The 24,692-nt window shown below is 38.5% G+C and overlaps 2 protein-coding genes across 5 annotated transcripts; one reads left to right on the top strand and one right to left on the bottom strand.

Moving 5' to 3' along the window:
- Positions 1 to 334: 334 nt before the first annotated feature.
- On the top strand, positions 335 to 14,353 carry azi2 (5-azacytidine induced 2). 4 transcript variants are annotated; one of them, XM_042489699.1, is made up of 8 exons: positions 335 to 462; positions 2,972 to 3,225; positions 3,960 to 4,076; positions 4,390 to 4,489; positions 5,195 to 5,328; positions 5,691 to 5,755; positions 7,535 to 7,659; positions 11,995 to 14,353. In XM_042489699.1, exons 2-8 carry the CDS (start codon positions 3,007 to 3,009, stop codon positions 12,438 to 12,440), a joined length of 1,206 nt encoding a protein of 401 aa, XP_042345633.1. In that variant the 5' UTR covers positions 335 to 462; positions 2,972 to 3,006; the 3' UTR covers positions 12,441 to 14,353. The 4 variants fall into 4 exon arrangements, with proteins under 4 accessions (XP_042345633.1, XP_042345631.1, XP_042345632.1 ...); XM_042489697.1 differs by having other exon boundaries at positions 7,484 to 7,659; XM_042489698.1 differs by having other exon boundaries at positions 4,390 to 4,495.
- A 1,208-nt stretch (positions 14,354 to 15,561) lies between these two features.
- Positions 15,562 to 23,014, bottom strand: cmc1 (C-x(9)-C motif containing 1). Its single transcript, XM_042489700.1, has 4 exons — positions 22,929 to 23,014; positions 22,343 to 22,435; positions 16,605 to 16,695; positions 15,562 to 16,364 (listed from the first exon to the last, which is right to left on the bottom strand). The coding sequence occupies exons 1-4, from the start codon at positions 22,945 to 22,947 to the stop codon at positions 16,244 to 16,246; spliced, it is 324 nt and encodes a 107-aa protein (XP_042345634.1). The 5' UTR covers positions 22,948 to 23,014; the 3' UTR covers positions 15,562 to 16,243.
- Between the last annotated feature and the right edge of the window lie 1,678 nt (positions 23,015 to 24,692).

Here is a 24,692-nt window from a genome sequence, read left to right as displayed (position 1 = left end):
AATATTGTCTATAATCGCGTAAATGCCATGCCTGGTCAAACGAAACATTAAACTTTCACAAAGACATACCTATGCTCTTACCACAGACAGAACGTTATGTGTATTTACATGCTACAACTGTTTGATTCATGAGAGCGGCTGAAGACGTGAATACTGGGCGATACAACTTTAACAGGCTAAGTGTGCTCCCGCGGACGGCAATCATTTTCTGGCAGACAATCACTTTTTGACATGACATAAATATCACTCAGTTTTATTTACACCGTGCATTTATTTTGAAAGGACTTCAGCAGTCAAGTGACTCCCGGAAGTTTTTGTTTCCTCACCTGTCAGTTCTGACACGGTGCGAGAGTCCAGCCTCGTCTCTTTGTTTTTCTCTGAGAAACTGGTCTTCTTTTGTCAAGAATAAATGACAATCCTGTCTGATCAACTGTCACCTAATTGAGGACAGCATTTAAAACGGTCAGTGAGAGTCGAGAATGAATAATAATCGGCTGCTTTTGCTTCACCTAGCCACAAATAGCCAGAAGACGTTAGCTAAGAGCTAGCTAACTGTTATCATCAACATATCGATCATGTTAATCGCGGAATCTTTTTAGACGTGTTTCGTATTCTTCGTGGTCATTGTCTGCTAATGGTGTTATTTATTCTGAAAACCTATATTAGAAATGCCTGCTAATGTGTTTTGTCGGTTGTCAACAGAGCTCACAGAAGCTAACATCATAACGTTAGCATCGTATGCAATCGAGTCATTGATTGTTTACATTCCAATTATGGCTGCCTTTCAGTGCCTCTTTGAACGAAATAATGTCTCTTCGTCGCCGTCATTACTCTGTTAGCCATTAGCTTTTAGATTATGTCGAGGGATTTCTAACGAAATGACGTTGCTATTTCTGCCTTGTTTTAAATTCTCATTGACTTTCGTTTTGACTTGCTGGGGTCACTTTCGATTTCATACATTTATCTGAACACTTCATTTGGAGTCAGCGGCTCGGCTTTTGTATTTTTCTTGGTTTGTATCCATGACATGGATCAAATAGCATGTTCAGTGATTCTCTTGAAACTTATTTTTTCTAAGTGCTTCGGCCTTCGGTGTTAAAAACTTGGCTCCTCGGTGTTTGCTGCATCATTGTATGCTGACATCATCAACTAGCGTTAGCTGCACCGTCTCTGCTGCCCAGCTGCTCCAAACAGAAAAGACAAAAAGTAGGTTGAGGGGTTAAGGTTAGTTGTAGGCCACCGGTAGGTCAGTTTAGGAAGTTTAGCTGGACTGCTTCAGTTGTTGTTGACAGTACAACAGGTTACTGTGAGGTTACTCTTTTATCCTGTGTACATGCGTACAATACAAGTTTACCATCAGATCTAATACTATTTCCACAAATAGTGTGCTTTTGTATGTTCAGTATTTCATGCGAGTTATTATATTGCAAGCGGTCATGGATCCAAGGCCGTGTGTGTAATCTACTGTGTATATAAATGCCCCAGATATCTTAAATTGCAAAACTGCCAATTTTGCTTTACAACAGCTATATTAGGCCTTACATACATTATTAAAGATCTTGCATTGTTCTTAAAACCCCACTGCAAACACTTGCACAATGCTTTTTATTAAAGTGCTTGCATGTTAAGCCACTTTTACTTGTTTTTATTCATATCTTAATCAGATAGTCACATATGTATATGTATTGTGCCGACCTCTATCAAAGTAGAGACAGGTTGCAGTTCCACGTGATGGGTATCTTTTATTGTCAACACAGGAAGCATTTCACTCAAAAAAGAAAAGGGAAATACACCTGGAAGGATGAAATGCAACCGCCAACTCACTGACAGTGTCAATTATAAACTAACACGAATATTACAATATCCATCATTAACCACAATGTTATGAAGAGGCACATCACTAACACTGTTGTAGAAAATTAAACAGGTAACTTAACAGCAACCTACAAAATTCTCAGTCCAGTACTAGGCATGATGGGAGCTGTTGGCATCACTACAATATATTTTTTAAAGTGGAACAGATTGTTCAAATGAGCCACAGGACTGAAGTTTTGAGAAAGTTGAGTTAACTTTGCACAATAAAGATATGTTATTGTACAGTTGGCCTTGTGGCACTGAGTTCATCCATATGTAGCTTGGTGCTGTTTGAGGCCCACCTTAAACAGTGTGGTCATACCTACTATCAACTCCAAACCTGTCTTAAACTCTTGTATGAAGTAATGATGAAACAAAACACACCTGTCGAACTTTTGAGAAGCCAGTAATACAGTTACATTAACTTGGTCTCTTCAAGATTACGACAGTCTTGTACGGTGTGTTTATCTTACCTCATCAAATTTAAGATGAAACTCTGCCCATTAGTTGCAGTTTCCCTATGAATCCAAACTTAAGAACATATATGAATTGCTGTTGCTTAAGCTTTAAGTATTGTTCTCAATATGTTTGTGTGTCTGTGTATACATACCTTTACACAGCCAAACAGATTTCATTTCCCAATACTGCTACAACAAACTGGTTTTCCTCATGAGATAATCAATGTGACATGCAATCTGATTTACTCTAAATTTTCTTCATGATTTTTTTTCACATCTGTTCTTCTAAACACTTCACCTATAGCAGCTCTTTCCTTGCAAAAATGTCTCTTGCAGACAGGAAGTGAGGCATTGTACTTGTCGTGCAGAAAGTGTCTTCAAAACAAAGTTAGAGCTCTGGGACTTTGTTTAATTGCAGAGTGATCTATGGTCTATGAAGAACAACACATAGCTATGCCTTCACATTTCACATTAATGTGCAGAAACTAGTAAAAAAGTTACTTAATAAGCCAGTGTGTCAAACAAAGGCCATACAAAGGCTTTATTATAGTCAGCGCTAATTAAAGTTATCAAACCAAAATGGTACCTCATTTAATTCAGTCATTTTGTTGTCTTCGGCTTTCTCGCTTTGAAAATGAAACTCTTTATGTCATCCCCAGGTCTTCTATCTGCTACAGAGTTGGCCTGTGCAGGCATGGAGCCCCTGGCAGTGGATGATGACATTTGCATCCTTAAGCATGAGACGGCCTATAACACCGCTGGCGAGAGTCCCGTATCGGTGTGTGCTGGCGATGAATCTGTCGCTTCCCATTTCGCCCTGGTCACAGCCTACGAGGACATCAAAAAGAGGCTGAGAGACACCGAGCGAGAGAACACCTTGCTGAGGAAGAGGGTTAAGCAGCTGGAGGATAAGGTACAGATGTAAACAAAAGGGTGATGGCGGGAGATTTTTAGCCAACGAGACGATGGAAGAAAGAGATAACGGTGTGAGAAGAATGAAGTAAAAGAACATACTGTTTAAATGAATGGCTAAAAATCCAGATAGCAAGGTTTAGAAAGGGTCTGTGCTATTGACAGAGATAAATGAAAACAGGGTTGTTGTTTTTTTCCAGGACATCAGAATTATGGACAGACACAAAATGCTGAGAGAAAGTTTAGATAAAGTCAGCAAATTCAACTGCAAAAAAAAAAAAAAAATGCCTTTAGGAGAGTCGGCATGCCAGCATCATTAATATTGTTGGCCTATAGTCAAAGCTGTAAAACAATGAGAAATAAATCTGCTCTGTCTACAAACAGAGAGGGGGTCTGGAAAAGTATAGTACTGCCAAACAATGTGTTGGAGCGCTACACTTGGCTCTTAAAAGTGGATTAAAAAAAGGATGGAGTACAATACAAAGAGAGCTATTTAAACAGAAAAAGTCTTAATACAGATGGAAGGCTAAAATGGAAGTGCTGCACAACATGTGGGCAGAGTTGCCTCCCTGAGAGTGTCTAATTTCTTATCCGTTTGAGTTTTATCTGCTGCAGCATTTGATCCATCAAGATAGGATGTGGTGGGAGAAAAGTAACCTTCTACCACAGACATATGCATTAAATGAAACTGATCTCTTTTCTCCTCTCTGTGTGTTTCACCTATCTCCACTGCAGCTCTTCAGGCCGGATGCTCCTCCATCAGAAGGTCCGCAGTACGTGAACAAGGCCTTCAGTGCTTACCGAGGTATCTATATAGAGAAGGAGGACCTGCAGATGGAGCTTAACAAACTGGTGCGTCTACTGATTAATTTGAATTTTCCTCAAACTGACTAGAGCCTGGCACAAAGATCAAGTATGTTGCAAACCATAAAACACATGCATATGTTTAAGGTGAATAAAGAGATTTTTTTGTAACTGTTTTTATGCTGTAAAACTTCAAGAAACACCATACTTACAATATCATGATACAAATACAGCACAGGTGGACAGATCTTACCTGGAGCAAAGAGAGAGATGGAGAGAGTGTGTAGTGCATTGGTATGAATGCTGACTCTCCCTTTTATCTTCTGTCCCCTCTTCCTCACTGTCTCTGTTTCACTGTTAGAAAAAGGAGAAGAGCGAGAGTGAGAGGCTGCTGACGGAGCAGCTCCAGGCCAAAGAGTTGGAGCTGCTTCAGCTGAGGACAGAGATGGAGACCAGCCAAGGTACAGGTAGAGCACACAGGGTTGTCTTCTACTCTGAATAACAGCCGACCAACTGTATGAACAATGGCACCGATTAAGTATTATAAAAAAAAAAAAATTTAAAAATCACACAATAGAATACTATATTGGCTTCACTTGTGCGTATGAGTTTGGAAATGACTTTTGGATAGGAGGATAAATATATGTCAAATACATAGCCTTTTGTAAACATATGAAACATGATGCTTTTTGTAGATTTAATGACCTAAAAGTAGAGAAATTAGTTGAAATGAACTCCACCTGACTAGCTACAACATAGAACAACTGTTTACACATGAATACATCAACTGCATGTCCTCCAAATGTACATAAGAAGCACTTTTATTTTTAATACATTTTGCTGCTTATACTTTGATATTTTACAAAAAATTGCATTGTCCCAGATATCACTTTTACTTGTAGTTGATTTTTATTTACACTTTTTGATTTCTACTTTAATTACAGAATATCTGAACATTTCCTCCACCACCATGTAGAAATAATACACCAGCTTTACAAGTGTATTCAACTTCATTACCTTATCTCACCAAGTATATGATTTATTTTAATTATGACTGATGAACAACAAAAGCCACTATCGTTTAAGTGGCAATCATAATGGCATCATTTTTACACAGAATTAAAAAAACATCAAAACTTAACTTTTTTTTTATTGTTTGTGTCCAGTGATGAAGAGCCTGAACAGCCCTCAGGACTACTGGCAGGTGGACAGGGTGAGCACTGAGCTAAAGATCCACAAACTGCAGGAGGAGCTGGAGAGGGTGACACTGGAAAACAGTAGATTGTTGGAGAGAAGTGGGGTAAGTGAAGGGAAGAAGAGTTTAAAAAAAAGAAAGAATATGGTAATAAAAAGGGTGGACAGAGAAAAGAAGATGTAGATAAGAGGAACAGAGAAAGTGGCATAACTAGAGGAGAGGTTATAGGGCAGAATCGGACAGGTTGACGAGTGGTGGGGAGAAGTGGGACTGAAAACAAGGAGCAGGGATAGGTTTGCTTGAATTTAAACAGTGGAAAATACATTGCCAAAGAATGAAGGAGAGGAACTAGTGGAAAAGGGACTATGGGTTAAAGGGGAACATAAGAGTTATATTATAATAAAAACCACAAAATTTACATCTTCATTCATCCACTCGCTATGTTGTATAACTTGACTCTGTTTTAGGAGGAACTCCATGGCCTTAATGGACCAGACTTGGACCAGACCTGTGACACAAAGTATAATGCAAGGTATAGTGTTTTTTGAATAACATACAAGAATCAGTATCAAATCAATGCCAAGCCTTATTTCAATGACTAAAAATGACGACACAAGTACGCACTGTTGCAGTGGTAAATAAAATGACGATCCTTCAGTTGGTGATAGTCATCATAGGCAGCTATCACTATAAACAATAGAGAAAAAAAGTGTTCATTACTGTTTTTCTTACTAATAATAAATTTGATTCTGCAGCTTATCATTTTTAATGTATTTTATCCCAATTCAGACCTTGAAATCAAAGGCTAACAAACAGGCATTTTTTCTAAAGCAGGAAGTTATCCTTTTCAACATGTTCCATGTTTGATGTTTTTTTTCTGGGACAGCTTGTGAACACTAAGATTACCATTTGCACTAAATTGAACACATGGAAGAAATTTCCAGTCTGTGTTTGCAACTGAAAATGCAACAAATTTTATGACTTCAGATGATGTACTTAACATTATATTTTATATTAAGTCAGTTGCTTCCAAAAAAATAGATACATGCATAATTTAGCCATGTATTTGGTTATTACACCAGGATGAGCCTGTAAACATTTGTAGGAAAGTTACAATAGGTGACATGAGGAGCAAGTTTGGGGCAAATGACATGAGAGAGACTACACTGCTATATACGTAGGTGTATTGCTGAACATGTTGTCACTGTTGTGCACTGCAAGGTGTTTGCTGGTGTTGTAATTGACTCTTTTGGCCACTAGAGGAGGGTGCAGCTTTATACATTTTTAACTCTGCATAACAGCCTATGATATGCAGATAACCTCAGAAGTACCTGAACGTTAAACATTATCAACACCAGCTAAACCCCTTAACACCTGTGTCCATTACAAACACATTTGCACTCTGGTGTTTTGATGTATACAGGGTCTAGAGCATATGGAATCACCCCCCACCTTCTTTTCCAGTGAAGATAATCTCCTGTAAATTAGCATCTCCTCACATTTCATGAAGAAAATTCTATTTGTGGTGCGTTCTAATTGTTTCACGTGTCAGCAGATTTCAGATGGTGTTAGTTTTTAGCAGCAGAAAAAGCTCCAGTTTTTCCTCTGTTTTCTCCTCGTGTTTTTTTTTTTTTTGCTTTTTATTTGCAGTTCCAGGCAGGTGTTTGAAGTTAGTGCTAAGTGTTGATGAGATTTTGCATTTTTACATGAGGTGTGGATAGAACAGTTTGTAGGCGTTGCCTCAAATTCTTCCACTTTCCTTTCTCTTTTTTTGTTACCATGGTGTTGGTTTGTAATGCAGCTGATGCTTTTTGGTGGTTTAGCATTTAATCCATCAGGACACTTTGTCTCCTCCGTGGCTTTAAATCAGCAGGTGACAGTTTTAAATGTATCAGAAAAAGAAAGAAAGAATATAGCAGAATTACAGATATCACGAAGAAACAAGCCTCATTAAGAAATTCTGTAATTTGCTAAATAGATAAGATTTCTATTTTTAATATATCCTGCAAATTTAGAAGAAATGCATATCTTATCTGCCAGTTTTACATCTAAAAATGTCAACAAACAGGTGAGATTAAACATTCATTGAGTCCAAGTAAAGGATAATCGTATAAAATGTATTTCTTTTTGAGTATGTGCAATAATATCAAGAATATTTGAGTGGTACCCCAGTGAATCTACAAGCTACAGTATACCACACAGCTTATGCTCCTGACCACATGAGATATTTTCTGACAGCCGGATCTCTCAAACAACACAGGCTGTCTAGAGAAGCAGAAACGTTTAAAGGGAGTTTTCTGCCGTTCTGCAGGGAGAGGAGCATGCAGCAGACGTATGAGGCTCTGTGTTGCGAGGTCACTCGTCTCCATTCAGAGCTGAAGCACCAAACGGGCCTGATTAGGAAACTCAGGCCACTCATCAGTGAGACAAGACAAGGTGAGGCACACACACAAACATGGGCACACTCAAGGTTGTGACATTGTTGCTTTATATTTTGATATGTTCTGACCTTAATTTCTATGCTTGTGTCAGTATATCTTATGACTCATCTGTAATGCTCACCTTCTGCCTTTTCACACCTCCCCACCTCTAGTGTATACCTCATATGGAGCACAGTGTATCCCCTATATATACTCTTATAGCAATTTCACACAGGCTCCCACGGAGATGCAGTGACTGAAGCATTTAAATCTTTCTCTCATGTTCCGTATGTTTTCTAGACTAGTATAAAAACAAAATTGAATTTTGCCTTCACCCAAAGGGCCCAGGTAATTTTCACTCCAGCAAGTGGTTTGGTTTGTTTGATTGTATGTCAGCAGGATTATGGGAAAAAAATACTGGCCTGATTTTCTTTACACTTAGTGGAAGGCTGTAGTATGAGCAAATGAAGAGCCATTAATGTTATTCCCATGGTCTAAGACAGTGCAAAAAAATATGTTGACATACATTTTTTTATGTCATGGGTTATAAAGTGTGGAGCCGCTCCATTGGCAATGAATCGGTAAAGATGTTACACATGAAACAGAGCACCCAGGGGAATGTTCTGAGTATATGAGTACATTTTCTGTTTCAGATCTGAAAACTCTACAATAGAATAACACTCATTTTGATCTAAAAGAAAATGAAAACAAATATTCTGTGGGTCCACAAAATCAGGCTGCAATTCATTATCTATGGAGTGGCTCCAGACTCTATACTTGATGACATCACAAGTTTGAGACTTCTGTAGTTTCTGGCTTTGAGAGCGAGAAGCTCATGTTCACAAATATTATTAAACTTTCCTTGGCCATGAAAATAACATACTGGAATTCTTAATTTAGGTTGTCTTCTCTTTTGATTCCAAACTGATAATAATGAGCACTTTTTCCCCCATACCATTGCATAATGAGAGCAGAGTGTTCTCTCTAGTAAAGTTGTCTGTACCCCACTTAAATGAAAACTAAACTTTGCCTAGTCCATAATATTTTTAAAGAGGCCTTCAGTTTGAAAGATTTTCATGCCATGAAAATTATACTGGACTCGACTTGAAACTGACTGATAAGCAGAGAGGAGAAACATAAAACATGTAAAGTTACAATCTATAGTATGATACTGTGCCAGAGTGAGTTTTTCATAGCTTATCCAAGGGAGTGACAAAAATATATTCACAAGCATTCGTATATTGAACCAATGTGACATTTGAAAATGTCTCTTTAACCTGAGTGTCAGCTTGTGTCAGATTTATGTGCACTTCAGGTATAGTGGCTGGAATTCAAACCTTGCTTCACGACACAGGAACTAATGTGGGTAACATCAAATGAGAGAAGGGGTTAGTGCTGCCTCTCTTCTGTTAAGGGAAGGCTTTTCTGAGAAGAAGTACTACTTACTGAGAAGATTTCTCCCGCTGCTTCTTGTTGCAGTTTGTATGAGGGTGTGATAAGACTGTGGATATTATCAAAGTACTCAAACACTTTGCTAAAGGACATCATGAAATAGTCTGTCCCGCCTCTCCCCTCCCTCTGTGATGATGTATTCTACCCCGGGAGAGATTACCTCTGTTGTCGATTCCCTTGGAGTGTCAGAAGAGGAGACTAGGAGGTGAAAATTAGAACGAAATATGGCAAGAAAATAAATCTTGGCCTATTTATTCCACTGAATAACAGGGTAATCCTGTAACTTAGATGAGACAGATGGAGAGAAATCAGGAAAGCAGGAGAGGCAAAGAAATGAAGAGATGGGGGGTGGGGGTGTATTTATTCAGTCATATTGTGCATCTGTATTCTTCTAATGTTCCTCCTTTGGAATCAGTTTTATTCAAATCCTAGACTCAGGAGACCCTCTCATGGAAGAATAGCAGGAGGGATGGATGGATAGATGATGTGTGGATGGAGAGAGGCAGAGGAAAAAAGCAGGAGAAGATACTCATTTAAACTTTATTATTCGCTCAAGATGATGATTTGATAGCAAAGCAGTGATGTGTGTGTGGGTGAGATTAGGACATCTGATTTGTGTATTGATATGCTTTGTATGGAATAAAAGAGTGGCTTAGTTTATGCATAGTGGTTTGTTTGATTTGTTCTGGTGAACAAAACTCAATTATTATTTTGGATATTTACTGATGCACAGACAGAGATATTTACATGCTGCAGAGGTTTTATAGTAAAATATGTAGCCGGCTGCATGCTGTGAGATTTTCCCTACTTCTCTGTTTTTACAAATGAGGCCCATTATCTAGTTGGGGATCAAAAGGCTTGTTGAATGCAACTTGGAATTCTTAAATGTCTTTATAAACCAAGATTTAATCCATGTTTAAATAAGTACAGAGGTGTGATCAGGGTGTCAAAAACAAAAGGAGACCTCTTCCAGCTGTTGGAGTAAAGAGAAGATGGCTTCATTTACTGGATTTTGCAGAAAGATGTGTGTTTTCATACACATTTCTCGCCACCTTATATAAAACTGAAAAAAAAATTATCATCTGAAGTCTTACAAAAATCAGATTGCCTTTGAGTGTGTCTCTTATTTCAGAACCGGCTTTCGTGGCCAAGCAATTTTGAATGCATACATGGAATCTCACTGCTGTTATTTGTTGCTTTGAATGTACACAAACAGAAATAAGCATACCATTAAAAACAAAGATGAACAGTTAAAAAGAAATATTTTACTATTATGTATAGATATAAATTTATATAAAAACATATATTTTTTTAAAAACAATGAAATTGTAAACTGTAATACATTGGAGCAGAGTGCAAAGGGTGCTGGAACAAATATGGGATTATTAAAGTTTCTTTACATTAATGAGGTCGATGGACATTACAGTATGTAGGCCAATAATGTCTATGGTGTATATAGCAATGCTTCCGTATTGATAGTGATGATAATTTAATGTTAAATAACAGTTAATATTTGGACTAGGAAATGAATAATTTACAGGGGGGTATTTTGTGTTACAGGGTTATTGCACAGGGATTGTACTGGCCATCATTGGTGAAAAAATAACTTTGCATTATGCTGAAATTGTCTGTATATTCACACAGCACTAATTGAGACAGATATTCTGTGGGGGAAAAATTCCTCTGCTTTCTCTATGGTCTTGTTGTCCTTCTCATGGCCTTACTGCATATGAACAAAAACAACCAATCAGGGCTGAGGTGTCTCTAAAGCAGGTGTCAATCAATGAACTGCAGTCAAAGTCTAAAACTAGGCAGCGCTGATCAAAACTAAAAAACGATTGTTATCAAGTTGCTCCGGCTGGTGGGCTTCGGCAGTGCTTGGTACTTAGGTCAACCGTTTCTGACATGGCAGCTGGGTTAAAAACATTCTAATTTTACAGCTAAATAGTTCACCAAAACATGTTTCTTAAAACATTTTTTAAGGAAATAGGCATTGCAGTAACTGAATTTTTATTCTAATTTATTCAGCACTTGCTAGTTTGACAATTTGACCACACATGAGCAGTGATTGACATGATTGACTGCCTTAGAGACTCCTCGACTCTGATTGGTTGTTTATGGTGGGGTGTGGTCAGTTATAGCAAATGCAGTTAGAGGCAGTAGAAAGAAGAGGACAGATTTTTTAGTTTTTTTGACAGACTTACGTACTGTTTTCAGAATATAGTAACAGTTACCAACTGTAGCTTTAATGGAGGGCAGAAATGAACTGACAGCTGAAAAGTCAATGTTGAGTGATATCTCTGTCTGACAAATAACTGTTAATGTAGATATATGTATGTCTACTAAATTCAGTTTTCAATGCCAATTCTAAACTTTTCACACACAAAGAATAAATTGCTTTGAATTATCCCTCAGTATCACATCCATTATCTTTTGTGCTCTATCAATGTGTCTACAGTTGCTGCTGACGTGCACTCACATTGAACTGTATGCCAAATATTAAGGTAGTGAAAAGCTTTTTTTTTTCATTTTTCATCTTCTCAGCCATACAGTAACTTTCAAAATATTATTCCAGTCTTAAAAATATATACATTTGAATTGGGCAATATGTAATCACAGAATGAGTCAAAAGAACAAAGAAACTGCCTGAGCATCCAGTGTCGACTTTGGCAATGGACAGGCTTCAGTACTCTGAGAATAGTTTTAATGCTAGTACCATGACTGTCATTATCAATCGGAAGGATGGTCAAAATACTTTTTTCAAAAATGTTTCACGGAAATGCAATGTAAACATTGGTAGGCTCTCAGTCATACGACTACATCCAACTTCTGTCTTTTGCTCTCATCCTCCCTCTCCTTCATTTCCTCTCCCTCCCTCTACCCTCCCACCTCTCTCTAGCTGCCTCAACTGTTCCAGTCCAATGTCTGGACGACGTGGAAAAGAACAACAACCACCACGCTATTCCTCGGGTGTCAGTACCTCGCCCTCCTAGTGCCCCCCCACTCCCCTCATGCTCCGGCCGGCCCTGCCCCCCTGTCTGTGGGCCATCGGGCACCCTGCTTCCGGACAGTCTGCGGGAGGACTGCTGGTACAATGGGCCCTGGCCCACCCAGAGCTGTTCAGGAGAGGCTCTGATGGGCAGCGACACCTGCTCTGTCGTCCTGCCCCCGCCTCCCCTGAACCAAGCCTCCCTGGATGACAGCTCGCGGTCCTTCCCCAGTCCCCCCAAACCCAGCGATGCCATGTTCTGGGAGGGACACTCCGCTGCATCCAACTCCTCATCCTCAATTGGAAACTGCAGTCCCAGGAGCCCTCCCAATGCCGAGTGGGCCAAGCCCTATTGAGAGGAACTTCAATGGGAGAATAGATGATTAAATAGAGTGTGTAATTGGACGGAAAATAAACAAATGGATGAATGAATGGACTCTCCAACCCTGCCACATAGCTACCACCTAACCTGCCTTAAGTTGATAAGACCACTCCTCTGGGCTGGACTGCACTGGACCTGCTGGTTGTGGGGACTAATTGAGGCCATAGTAGGCCTTTTTGAGGTAAAGACTCCATAAAATCATTACTCCGTTATCTGCACACCGCATCGGTGAACATATCAGACTTTGCAGAGGAGCATTTGACGAGAGACCCTCAGCAGAACAAATAGTTTGTCGGTGTGTATGTGTCCTTGTATGCACATGCATAAGTGTGTGCAAGCATGCATACAAGCAGTTTTATTTCTATGTGTGCGTATACACACGTCAAACAGAGCGTGCCTGTGTGTGCAGATCAGTGTACCGGCATCTTTCGCCTGCCCGGATCTGTATATCGTCATAATAAACCTAATAGGGCTCAAAGGGCCTCTTTCTCCATTCACTGTGGCCAGTGATTACTGGGCCCACAGCATTGTACTAGAATTTGTAAAAGTGTACTCCCTCCAATGCAAGTCTTTTTACATTCGATCGCTGTAAAGTAAAGAAGGTATGTAGTACCATGTATGTCTCATGATCATGTGAAGGAGACGTGTAGGTATGAGGACTTGTTGTGATTTTTTTGTTTTTGTACTGTGATGAAGACAGACATACAATAAATATAGGATAATCAATCAGATTTTTGTTCCAAATTTTAACAGCTACCAAATGGCATCTTTTTTTTCCCTTTAAAATTTGTTGTTGTTTTTTAACAGTCCTTACAGAAGTAAGCTGTCAATCTACTTTTGATTACCAAATCATTTTTGAGAATGCACTTACAGTATCTGGATTTTTGAGGTAATGCGTAATGAGTAGCAAATAATTTTAATCTCAAAATGTATTGCTTTTTGAAAAAAAAAACACTGCACCCTCACTGGCACCAGAAAAAAAGGTTCAACTGTAGACGATTTTCACAGAAATTTCACAACTCAAGTAAACCTGCCTGTTATTACATATTCAATTCTGCTGTCAGACGATCTCTGTTGTGTTGTTTTCTTTTTGTCGTCGTAAAGGGACATGTAAGATGTGAGGCTGTGCTTTGTTGGATGTTTTTTGAATTTGAAGGACTCATGAAAAAGCTTCACACACTCCCCTGTATTTGAGACCCCGATTACGTTGGAAACCTGATTAGGTTTGTGGAGACTTTGAACAATAGAAAATGTATCTAAACCCTGTACTGTGCTGATGTTAATCTATGATACATTTGTTTTGCAGTATGAGGTAAGTTGTTGTGTGAGGAGGGAAGTTTCTCTTTGATTTCTCTTTTAAAGTCAGATGAATAAAAACTACTGAAAGATGTACAAAAGAAAACACATTACGAGTAGAAGACAAAGATACACAGAGGGAAGAATGTGCATATCTGTATAAATGTATATGGTGGGCTTCAGTACTCTGCCAAACGCAGTTTTGCACTCCAAACCATAGGTTTAGTTTGTTTTTTCTGCCCTAACCCCCAACGTTTCAGATGTGTATAAAAGCTTTCTGCTATGGTGACAAGACAGTAAGTCTGTTAACCTGAACAAATGTGAGCTGTGACTTGACTAATAGGTGCACAAAGCACAAAGGCCCATGGTTGTTGAAAAGACTTTTTGTTTTTCCATTTTTCTTCAGTCTGTTTCATGATAACTGTGGTCTTTTCGTTGATTTTTAAGAAATGTTATTTTACAGCAGTAGTTTCATACTTCTGTAAACGATTTGCAAACCAAAATGCAATGTACAGTAGATATGGATTATATTTTAGATTTACTGCACTTCAGACTGTTTGTAAATATGATCAATTAAACAAAGGAAAGGAAGTGACTGTGTGAAGTTGCTCTGTGTTTCTGTTCATATTATTTTAAGTTATGAGGTTCTGTAGTTCAATTTAATTAAACTGGAGGTGCTGGCATAAAAAAATAAGTTGAATGTAGCAACTTTTTGCTTCCTGTTCTCTTAGACTTTATTCTATTTTTCACTTAATATCTCTGCAACAGAACACTTCCTACTGATCATCAAAGAGTCCTCATGCTATTGCCGACAAAATAAATTTATCATTTGGCTGATTTTATCCATTAAGAATGCTTCATTTTTCCAGGTTCAGGCTTCTAAATATGAGGAACTGCTGCTTTTCTGAGTCATATTGTTATTAACTGAGTCCCATAGGGTTTTGAAATAATGCAGAAAAGCAATTTGAAAACATTACTTTAAGGCTCTGAAAACTCGTGCATCAGCATTTTCCATTACCAACTAGCTGTTTCCGATAATCTTAGATGTAGATTAGAGTAGTCACCTGACTTCAGTCACATCCATGGATTACAACTGTGGAGTCAATCCAACTGTCACCAAAAATAGGATGAGAGAAAAACCTGTACAATGAACCAGGAGATAACTCTACTGTATTCTATAAATGACTTGTATACCTCAATACAGACACTCAATGACTCTTTAACTCTGGTTCTTTAAATTAAATATCGAACAAAGAACATATATGGTGGCCTGAACAGTCTGTCTCATATAAAAGGACAATGAAGACAACAAAGTATCTTCATGGTGTTAGGCAGTGAAAATGAAACAAAATATTTTTTACTTTCCAAAATGTTTTTCACAAAAATGTGAACACAATTGATTAAATATATTAAGAATTCATTTAACAATTCCTGTAAAATTAATATGTTAATTTAGCTTTGGACCTATCTGTTAATGTGCTGACTGTAAGGCTGATCCTCAGCTCAGTCATAATCAGAATGTTATAAAGCCAATTACAGCACCAAGTTTCATCAGAAAATGTTACAAAATTCCCATCTTTTTTTGAATGCACTGAATTGAAATCAAACTGAAGTACACGGTGCACTTTAGGCATAAAACATGCCTGAATGTCATTTTTCAACAGTGTAAAGAAACCTATGAAATACACGTCATTCATGTTAGACTGAATATAACAGAGGACATTTAAGGTTTGTCCAGATCAAAATGGACTCATTAACATTTAATGTTTCTCCTAATTTACCACTGATGCACACTTTACTGCTATTGAATATTTTTATTTACAATGTCACATTCCATTGCATGTCACATGATCACACGTTTAATTGCTTGGTAAATTACATACACTGTACAAGCGTCTTCAATTTCCAAGTCTTTATGAAATTATTTTTTGACAACATATGAAGCCCTCAACTTTCCTCTGCAGGTAATTTAGCCATCAAGCCAACAAACTGGACTCTTCAATACCAACTGTGCCATCACTGCATGTGAAATATAAACACACAACAGAGTGTCCTGCAGATATTAAGCATCTCTCAATTAATGACCACACACATTCAGAGCTGAAGCTCTGCACTCAGATTAAGATCTTTGGGGTTTGGGTACAGAAGGTGACTGTATGATCAGATCTGTAGATTCTGTCAATCAATAAGCTCAGCGGTAAATTCAATGCAAATGCTGCTGATTCAATGAAGTGCTCAAGATCCTTCTGGCCATCTGATGGAGAATATTTGACACATATACAGAACAAAAACGCCATGATGTTGATCATATACCATTCTTGCACACCACACCAGTTTCAGTCCCTCCACAGATTTAAATAAAATGCACAGGCGTGAGGTTTTAAGAGGAATAAACCCTGCCAGATGACAATGTGTCCTGTGTGAGCAGGGCTTAGTGCTGCCTCTGGCCAGAGTCTCACACTCCACACCTCGTGCGGTTTATTACATGCTAGTTGGGAGTTTTTGTTTCCTGTTCTTTGATGCGACCCCTGTCCTCTCAAACTCCAGTTTCTCTTGGATGTACTCCTGCTTACACTGCTCGAAGAACGCAGGGTCCTTGTAACTGCAAGACAGAAGGTACAGTATTGACTTCACAGAGTTAATGTAGCTGTGTGTGAATTGCTTTGATGGGGATTATATGGTTTTGCAACTTCTGAGAGCTGATAGACAACAGTTGAGAGTGTCAGCGAGGGTGGCAGAGAGAGTGGGTAAAGCCCGTGTAAAACATGTTGGTGGAATAACACGTGGTACAATAACACACTTTACAGTGTGAGTGTTGCATGGGAAACTGCAAAATACTCACTGTAGCGTCAGACATTCCTTCAGTGCTGCGTTTTCCTCTCGACACTTTAGCACCATTAAGAAACCAGTCTCTTTACAGCAGTGGTTGAAGGCTGGAGGGAGTGGAGAGATAGAGAAAGGGTGAAATTAGGAGAAAACGATAAAAAGGCTCAACATGTACAACAACCTCAAACATAAATATATTAATAGAACTTGTGTCACATCTATTAACACCCTTTTACCTTATATTATTATGGTGCAAGCACAGAAAAGAAAACAAGTGGCCACAAGCAAACCAAGATGGGCCTCATCTTAGCACTCCACCAAAACAAGGAACCTGGTCATAGTTGCCAAGCCTCTTATCAAAATTCACATAAATACAGAACTTGGCTGTGCAGGCCACAGAGTGGTTAAATCCATGGTAGCCCAGTTTCCACATTGGTTCTGTAACAGTCAGCCAACCAACTACACAGATAAACATGATCGTGCCCCCAAGAATTAAATATAGGTTTGGTTTTATTCCTTCCTGATTGAAAGTGCCAGTAAAGAAAGTGGTCTTCTTGCGCGTAGATCGAGATCTCATATCAACAAAGTCACATCTGTGACGAGTTGACCAACTGCAAGTCCCAGCTATAAATATCATATAGTAGCCTACATTTGGCCTCATTGACCCTCTTTCCTGTAGCCTGCCATTCTCTGCAGTTTTTTTGCTCCATAGATCTGTTACCCTCTTTACACATTGTATTGAAAAGCCTCTCAGGTGACTGGCTCAGCTCTAAGCACATGTATGCATGCTCCCAATGTATAGTCAGTACATCTTGGGATCCTATCGCTTAGATCCCATTTGACCACACATATGGTCACATTCATTCAGCAGTGTCTATGCTAAAGTGTTCTGGGCTACACTGAGAGACCATCTACTTAACTGTTTCCTCTGTGTAGGTGGAAATACATACTAATTCATACACCAACAGCGTTGTTTTAAAGTGCTGTACAACAACAGACATATCACAAAAACATCAAACACTGGGTGACTTGGTTTTCTGAAACGCACCAAGTATCAGAGCCTGTCTGTATTGTTTTGATTTTGCCCACATGCAAAGGTCTCTGCAAAGCACTTCTTCATGGCATCTGTCATACTGTGATTTAAAAAAAAACCTCTACAGACTGCAGAAATTCTGTATGCCTGTATAAATATTAATAAAACAAATCCATGTTTAAAAGGAACAAAGTGGCCACACCACAGCTTTAAAAAATGTTCAACATCTGTTATATATCTATCTCCTCTGATCCATCCCAGTTACTGCCAAGGAGTTTAAAAAGAGTCACAGTGTCATTTTCTTGTCATATCAATGGTGTACAACACATGCTCGTACGACACAACGTACAACACAACGTCGCAGCTCCAGTTACACCACGCATGTGTCATACCACATAGCTCCCATGGGGTCAAAGAGCGTGTCCCAACCTTATTTGAATAGTCTTCTTTGAATGGTGACTTTAAACTGAGACACAAATAAAAAGCCCCTCCATGGAGCTGTGCAGTGACCCTGAGCCCTGGCTAGTGGTGTATTCCAGATTAAACTTGCAAGGTCCTCATGTAAACAAGGTGTTGAAGACTTTGAGTCTCAACCTTGTTAGCAAGCTCTTTCTCAAGGATTTAATTAAAAACACTGCCCCCCATGTCTCCGTTCAAACAACTGACATCATAATTACCTTTATCAGTGGCATCAGTATGGTTATCACACAGACACTTTCATCAGGATGCAGATGTGAAAAAATCAACTGCAAAACCAATTTAGAGAAGCAGAATAGTGCGACTAATCTAATCAGCAAACGCCTCATCCCTGTCCCATGGTACTAATAGTGGCTGCAGAGGGTTGCCTCTCTGATCGCAGCTACACCAAAGGCAAGTCTAGGACGCTAGCTTTCTGTCAGAAAAGGCCCTTCTAAAGAAAGGTGCAATGCCACATTCACTTTAGACAGTTTGGTTTGCCATTTATATAGACGCAGAAGTGTAGCTTGGCAGTCGGTAGAAAGCAGAAGCTAGGACTTTAGACTTGGACTTTTAGAGGAAGATAAAAAGTGTGAACCTTTAATATGTAATTAGTTAAAACAGAAATAAATGTTGAGATTTCAGCAAGATTTATGTATTTCTAATAATAAACTTCATATAAAGTACATCATGGGGAAAACATTTTTTTCTTCCATATTTTGGGTGTGAGGATCTTTACACAGGCCTAATGAATTCAATTCAGTCAAGTAGCTTTCTGCAAATCAAAGCAAGAATATAACAGAGCCAGTGTCAATGTGAAAGTGGTTTCTCATTGAGTGTGTGGGTTGTTTAAATGGTTCTGAAAGGCACACGAGATCACTGACATGATTCATCAATGCAATTAGAAAAATCACATCAGGTAAAATAAAGCTACAGAAATTTGTGAACAGGTCAGTCGGGTTCAACAACAAAGCCTACAATATATGGCTGTGGGGTGTTAAGAGGCATATATATGAGAGACAGATCACACAGGAAAACATCCTACTAGAGACTCTGTTGTTTTTCTTCTCTACTTTTCTTTGTAAAACACAATCATAGACACATATGCGAGAGCCCAGTGCAGACACAAACATACAGAATGAAATGATAGAGGGCGGACACAGAGGTGTGAAAATGAGTGGGTGGAGAAGCTAGTAATGTGAGGGGAGTTTCCACTACCCACACAGCCTCTGTCTGTCCCATCACCTCAGGCTGCATGTGCATTGTCTCCCCGCATGAGCAGCACACACTGGCTCATACAGGCTGTCGTCAGATTTCTAGAAACCACATAACCTAGTCATTATCCGGCTGATGTGTTGCCGCAGTAGACAGGGCATATGTGAGCAAAGCTGCGGCCAGCATCTCCATGCAGATGAAGTGGCAACAGGTGCCATGCCAATAGGGCTGCTCCTGAATTCAGAGAGATTAAAAAGGACTCAAAAAAAGGGTATTTAGCCAAAAAATAATTAAATAACTGAAAAGACAACGGGAAAGGGGGAAAAAAAGTCAATGGAAGGAAGGTATCAAATAAGCCTCCAAACTAATATACACATTATGGTCTACAGGTATGAAGAAAAAATCTATCAAGAAAAAAAATACAACAATAGCTTAATTATTAATCCACATCTAGTTTTATGTTTGCATAGAAAAGGTTTTGGTCGCAACTTAAACAACACAACATACATCAAAACTTGGACCCTAGAGTCATATTTTCTGTTGGGTCGCCTATGGATCGAATATAGTTGTAGAGACACACATACTGAGACGAAGCATCTATTTTCGGCAGACTTTAAGCCAACTTTTGTGGACTGTGGCATGAAGGAGAAGTTCAACTATAAATAGGAAAACATAAATGAACCATATGTTCCTATTATCTGAAAATGTTGGGGTTTCTAACTGTTCAAATTTCTAGGCATTTCTTTGTTTTACAGACTTCTAAAATCAACAATTTATTCTCATTTCTCTGGAGGTAAAATGCAGACAATAACAATAAACACTATTGATGGATGGCAGTATTCTGGTGCTTACCTGTAATAAGAACTGAATAATATCAGTTGAAATAATACTCTAAATGATCACAGTGGCAGACTAAATTAAATATCCGTCATACTTCAATAACACCCTCTGCGTACTGATGCTGAGGATAGTAAGGCTTTGGTTCCTGGCCCTAAATGAGCTAGTATTATATGAATATTTATCACTTAAAATGTCTTATACTTTCATACTCTCGAAAATAAAGAGGTGTATTTTCGACAATAAATATAGCAAATATGCAATAAATATAGCAAATATGCACCTTATATCAAAAAGAGAAACACAGAGAAACTTCATAAGACTGGATTTAAAGAAGTACAACTGATTTCCAAACCATTATGCATACATCTATTTAGTGTGACAATTGAGATACACACAACATAGAAGGACAAGGAAAAACAAGAATAGTGTTTTATGACCTTTACTACTGTAGATACTGTGCCAGTATGCCAGTATTTTGTTGTTGGTTTTTTTGTACATATTTTTTATATTGCGTTTATGATACAAGATAAACTCAGGTGCCACATTAGTAGGTACACCTTGCTAAAACTAATGCAAGGTAAGATAACAGACTAAATACATTAATGAGCTTCTCTGAAACTTTAGCTTTTGTTTTACACAGGTGTTGACTCAACTTTATGGTGATGGTATGATGTTGGAGGTTGTAGTTTGTGGTGCTGTTAAAGTGTATTGCAATATACCGAGATGTGTGTATAATCTGTTGTCTACTGTAATTGATACAATTGGTCTTTTTCAAAGCAGCCATTCTGACTTGTCATAGTGCAGGGGTGTCCAAGTGTTTTTGAATGGGGGCCAGATTAGATAATGTGAAAATATCTGGGGGGGCAGCTTCTTGCATCATATCATACAAAAAAAATCACATACAAACAAAATCACAACAATTTTTTAGTGAAAAAGTATTGATCTTTCCACTGCTACTGACACTATGATTCTTCGCTGTAGCCATGTCTGTTACCTTACAGGAAATACCTGGTGTTAGGGAACCGTTAGTGTGCTTATTTGCACATTAATTTTGCCTACGCAGTTCCTAGGTGCAGGTCTGCAAACTATATGATAGTCCTGCCATCATGAGGTCAATGAAAATAAATGCAAAAAGATCTTGCTTGAATATTTTGAAAAACAGGTCAAGGGCCATTTAAATTGGTCTTAGGGCCATATTGGCCTCCGGGACAGACTTTTGACATGACTGTCACAACAGGAAAAACACAGGTGTTACTAATAACATTAAAGATGGCTCTTTTCTTTTCAAGTGTCCCAAAAAGTCATGACAGTACATGCACAATATCAGCAGATTGAAGCTATATCCACACTAATCTGTTTTGGTTTTAAAATACGAAACTTTGCTATGTTTTTTTTTGCTACGTTTTTTTGCTATTTTTGTGACGTTTGCACCTAGCATCCACAATATTCAGGTGTTTCTGAACCCCTAAAACTGAGACTTTTAAAAACTATGGACTGTTTTAGTTTGAAACCTCAGGGGTGGCGTTTTAGTCTGGACATGTGGAAACTGAGACTCCGGAAAGACTCCTAAAATCTGTTTCCTTTTTAAATCGGCATGCACGTGCCCAGTGTGTGTACATGGTTATGTGATTTGAATTTGTAACTGTAATGCCAGTGGTGTGACCTTCATTGTTCAGTAAATATTGTTACTGAGTTATCTTTTTTGCTGCTGAGAGTTTGACTTGTCATAGCAGGCAAAACACAGGTGTTTGTGTTCCGTTAATATGCTACTCTGACGTAATTATTATAACAAAATACACAATTTTTTTCATGTCGAATTGTCTGCTATGAAGAAAAACATTTCTTTTTGTATAAAACTCCATATTTGTCATTGACAGCATAATCATTGACTTAAAATGGACAGCTGTACAAATTTCTGTACATAAATTAAATTGTCTTGTCAGCACGATTTAACCAGGATATGTTGACAAAACTGCATCATGAGATTATTTTTGGACTGAAACCAAACAAAGGCAATCCAACTACAAGATAAAATGTGCAAAGGAAATCAATTTTATTGTCTGATGTTTATGTTACCACTTTAAAACTTTAAGCAAGTATGATAAGAATAGCTGTCCTGCTTTTCTAAACTACAGTTTGTTTATTTGTTTTTTCAGTTGAACTGAACTGCAGGAAAAGAGGTGTTATACCAGTTGAATGGACACACACACCTTCCACTTTCTCAGCACAGAGCTCCTTGGCTTTCTCTCTCATCATTTTGGGGATTAGGACATCTTTCTCCACATGTCTCAGGGGGACCTCCTCTAAGAAAGCAGAGTAAACAGAAAGACAGATGCACAGGTTAGCAACCATCATCGCCATGATCAGCATCATCATGTGCACCCATAGTTTAGTTTATTTGCGTTTATTATCATTGTCTTTTTTGCTTTAGTAACGTAACGGTACTCGCATAAGATACACATTCTGGCACTGTATCATCACGGTTACTCATTGACAAGAAACAGAGTTCAGAGCATATTAAGTCAACATTTAGACCATTTCAGAAGGTGGCGAGCACACAACCTGATGGAGGGACGACTAATCACTGGTAAACAATTTGTTATTTCCCATTACATAGCGATTGCCACTTCAGTTAATGATGCTAGCTAACTTGAGCTACATAGTCCACACTGAGTAACGTTGGTGTTTCCTGGATGCCCGGGGCTGAATATAAAGAAAGCCGAGACTTGAATACTTCGCTAACGACATGATATGAAAGATATGTCATGCATTTAAGACAGCAGAAATGATTAGTACCTGCGTTGGCTGCCTCCATTGTAGTGATGTTTCTCAAAACATTACAAAACTGAACCAATGTGACCTCGCTCGCGTACGCGCAATACACTTCCGCTGACGTAATGAGGCGGTGTTATAAACTACAAATCCCAGAGTCCCACACTGACTCAACATCCGCGGCGTTAACACATTCGGCAAACAGTCAGACAGCCCTGTAATAGACCCTGCTTCTCTGAAGCTTATTTTTAATATCAAAGTGATAGTGATTTAGTTCGATGATGACTTTGTCCTTATCATTAACATATATAAGAGACCTTTCATCCACTGATTGCTTTATTATTATTAGTAGTAGTAGCAGTATTGCAGTTGTTGTTACCATGCTATGGTATAGCCTAAACCTGACAACTAAACCCAATCACAACTCTTCTCTTAAAATGAAATAGCTTGCCCCAGAAAGATGTTGCTTATACTACTATTTCCTCCTGGGTGGGCAACACTTTACATTACAGGGAGTGGACATGACACAGTAACGCAAAGTTTTTAATTTGTGAGTGATGTTACCATGCATCACATAGGTTCTCTTGTTTAATTTTTTTACACACACACACACACACACACACACATATATAATTGTATTATTTTCCATAAATGTCAACAAAAACCCTGTCAAAATACCATGGTCACAACCAAATAGTACAAGACAACATGGCACAACACAACAAATTAAGATATTAAATTAATTAATTAAAATAAAAATAAATATGATAAAATTTCTTATAACCATAATTACTTTGCAATAAAACATTTCTGATTCTGAGTTATTGTATAGGCCTAAACGTCTTGCTTGTGTCACATGTGATTTAATCAATGGGCAGAAGCAGAATAACTGTCAGCTATGGGATCCGTAGCATTATGACAAATTTAAAAGTATTCCAATTTATGGCTGAATTATTGTTAGTTTTGCCAAATTTAATGACTGAATGCTATGATCAAAGTTTCATCTGTCTTTCTTCTTTAACATGCAAAACAATAAATAAGGATGAAGTGGCATGGGGGGAATAAGACAAAAAGAATGGTGAAAGAAGACTCCGCTCAAAGTACATTGACATCCAACCACAATGTTTGTGAGCCTGCACCACAGACTGCATGTTGAGCACAGTGAGCCTGACCACAGTCAGTTGTATGGCGGACTGGCTGTCTAGATCCCATGCAAGGAGGCCGCACCTGTTCAGTCAAAGCGACAGGTACACACACACACACACACACACACACACACACACACACACACACATGTACACACACCTTGAAGAAAAAGACAAGCTTCACACATACTGTTGACTAAAGACTACAGCAAAAAAAGTGTAAGCTACCCACCTCCACATACAAACCACACATACACACCAAGTGCGCCTTCACAACTCACACTCACCCACTCACACTACCAGCAGAGGGAATATAGAGAATCTCTTGCATGTCTGCCTGAAGTTCTCACGGCTCTCTGACATTACGAACCACTTTACATGCTTTTAATCTGCAAATCAAAGGTAGAAAAAAAACAGTGATTTCTACAAGTAGAAGAGAAACTCTTTTAACAGACCACAGGTGTTTACCTGTGTGCACAGTACATTTTGTTGTTGTTGTTGTTGTTGTTGTATTTTGTTCGACTTAAACACATACAGCAGATGGACAAACACATCTCCCAAGCCCAAGCAAACGCCTCCCAGACAGACAGCATACTCTTCAGTTTCCATCCCTCCTGACACCAGGTGGGCATCTGCAGATTTT

Source organism: Plectropomus leopardus, chromosome 7, assembly GCF_008729295.1.
Source record: "Plectropomus leopardus isolate mb chromosome 7, YSFRI_Pleo_2.0, whole genome shotgun sequence".
NCBI lineage: Eukaryota > Metazoa > Chordata > Actinopteri > Perciformes > Serranidae > Plectropomus > Plectropomus leopardus.
Note: the sequence above shows the minus strand (reverse complement) of the source record. Positions and strands in the feature narration are given on the sequence as shown.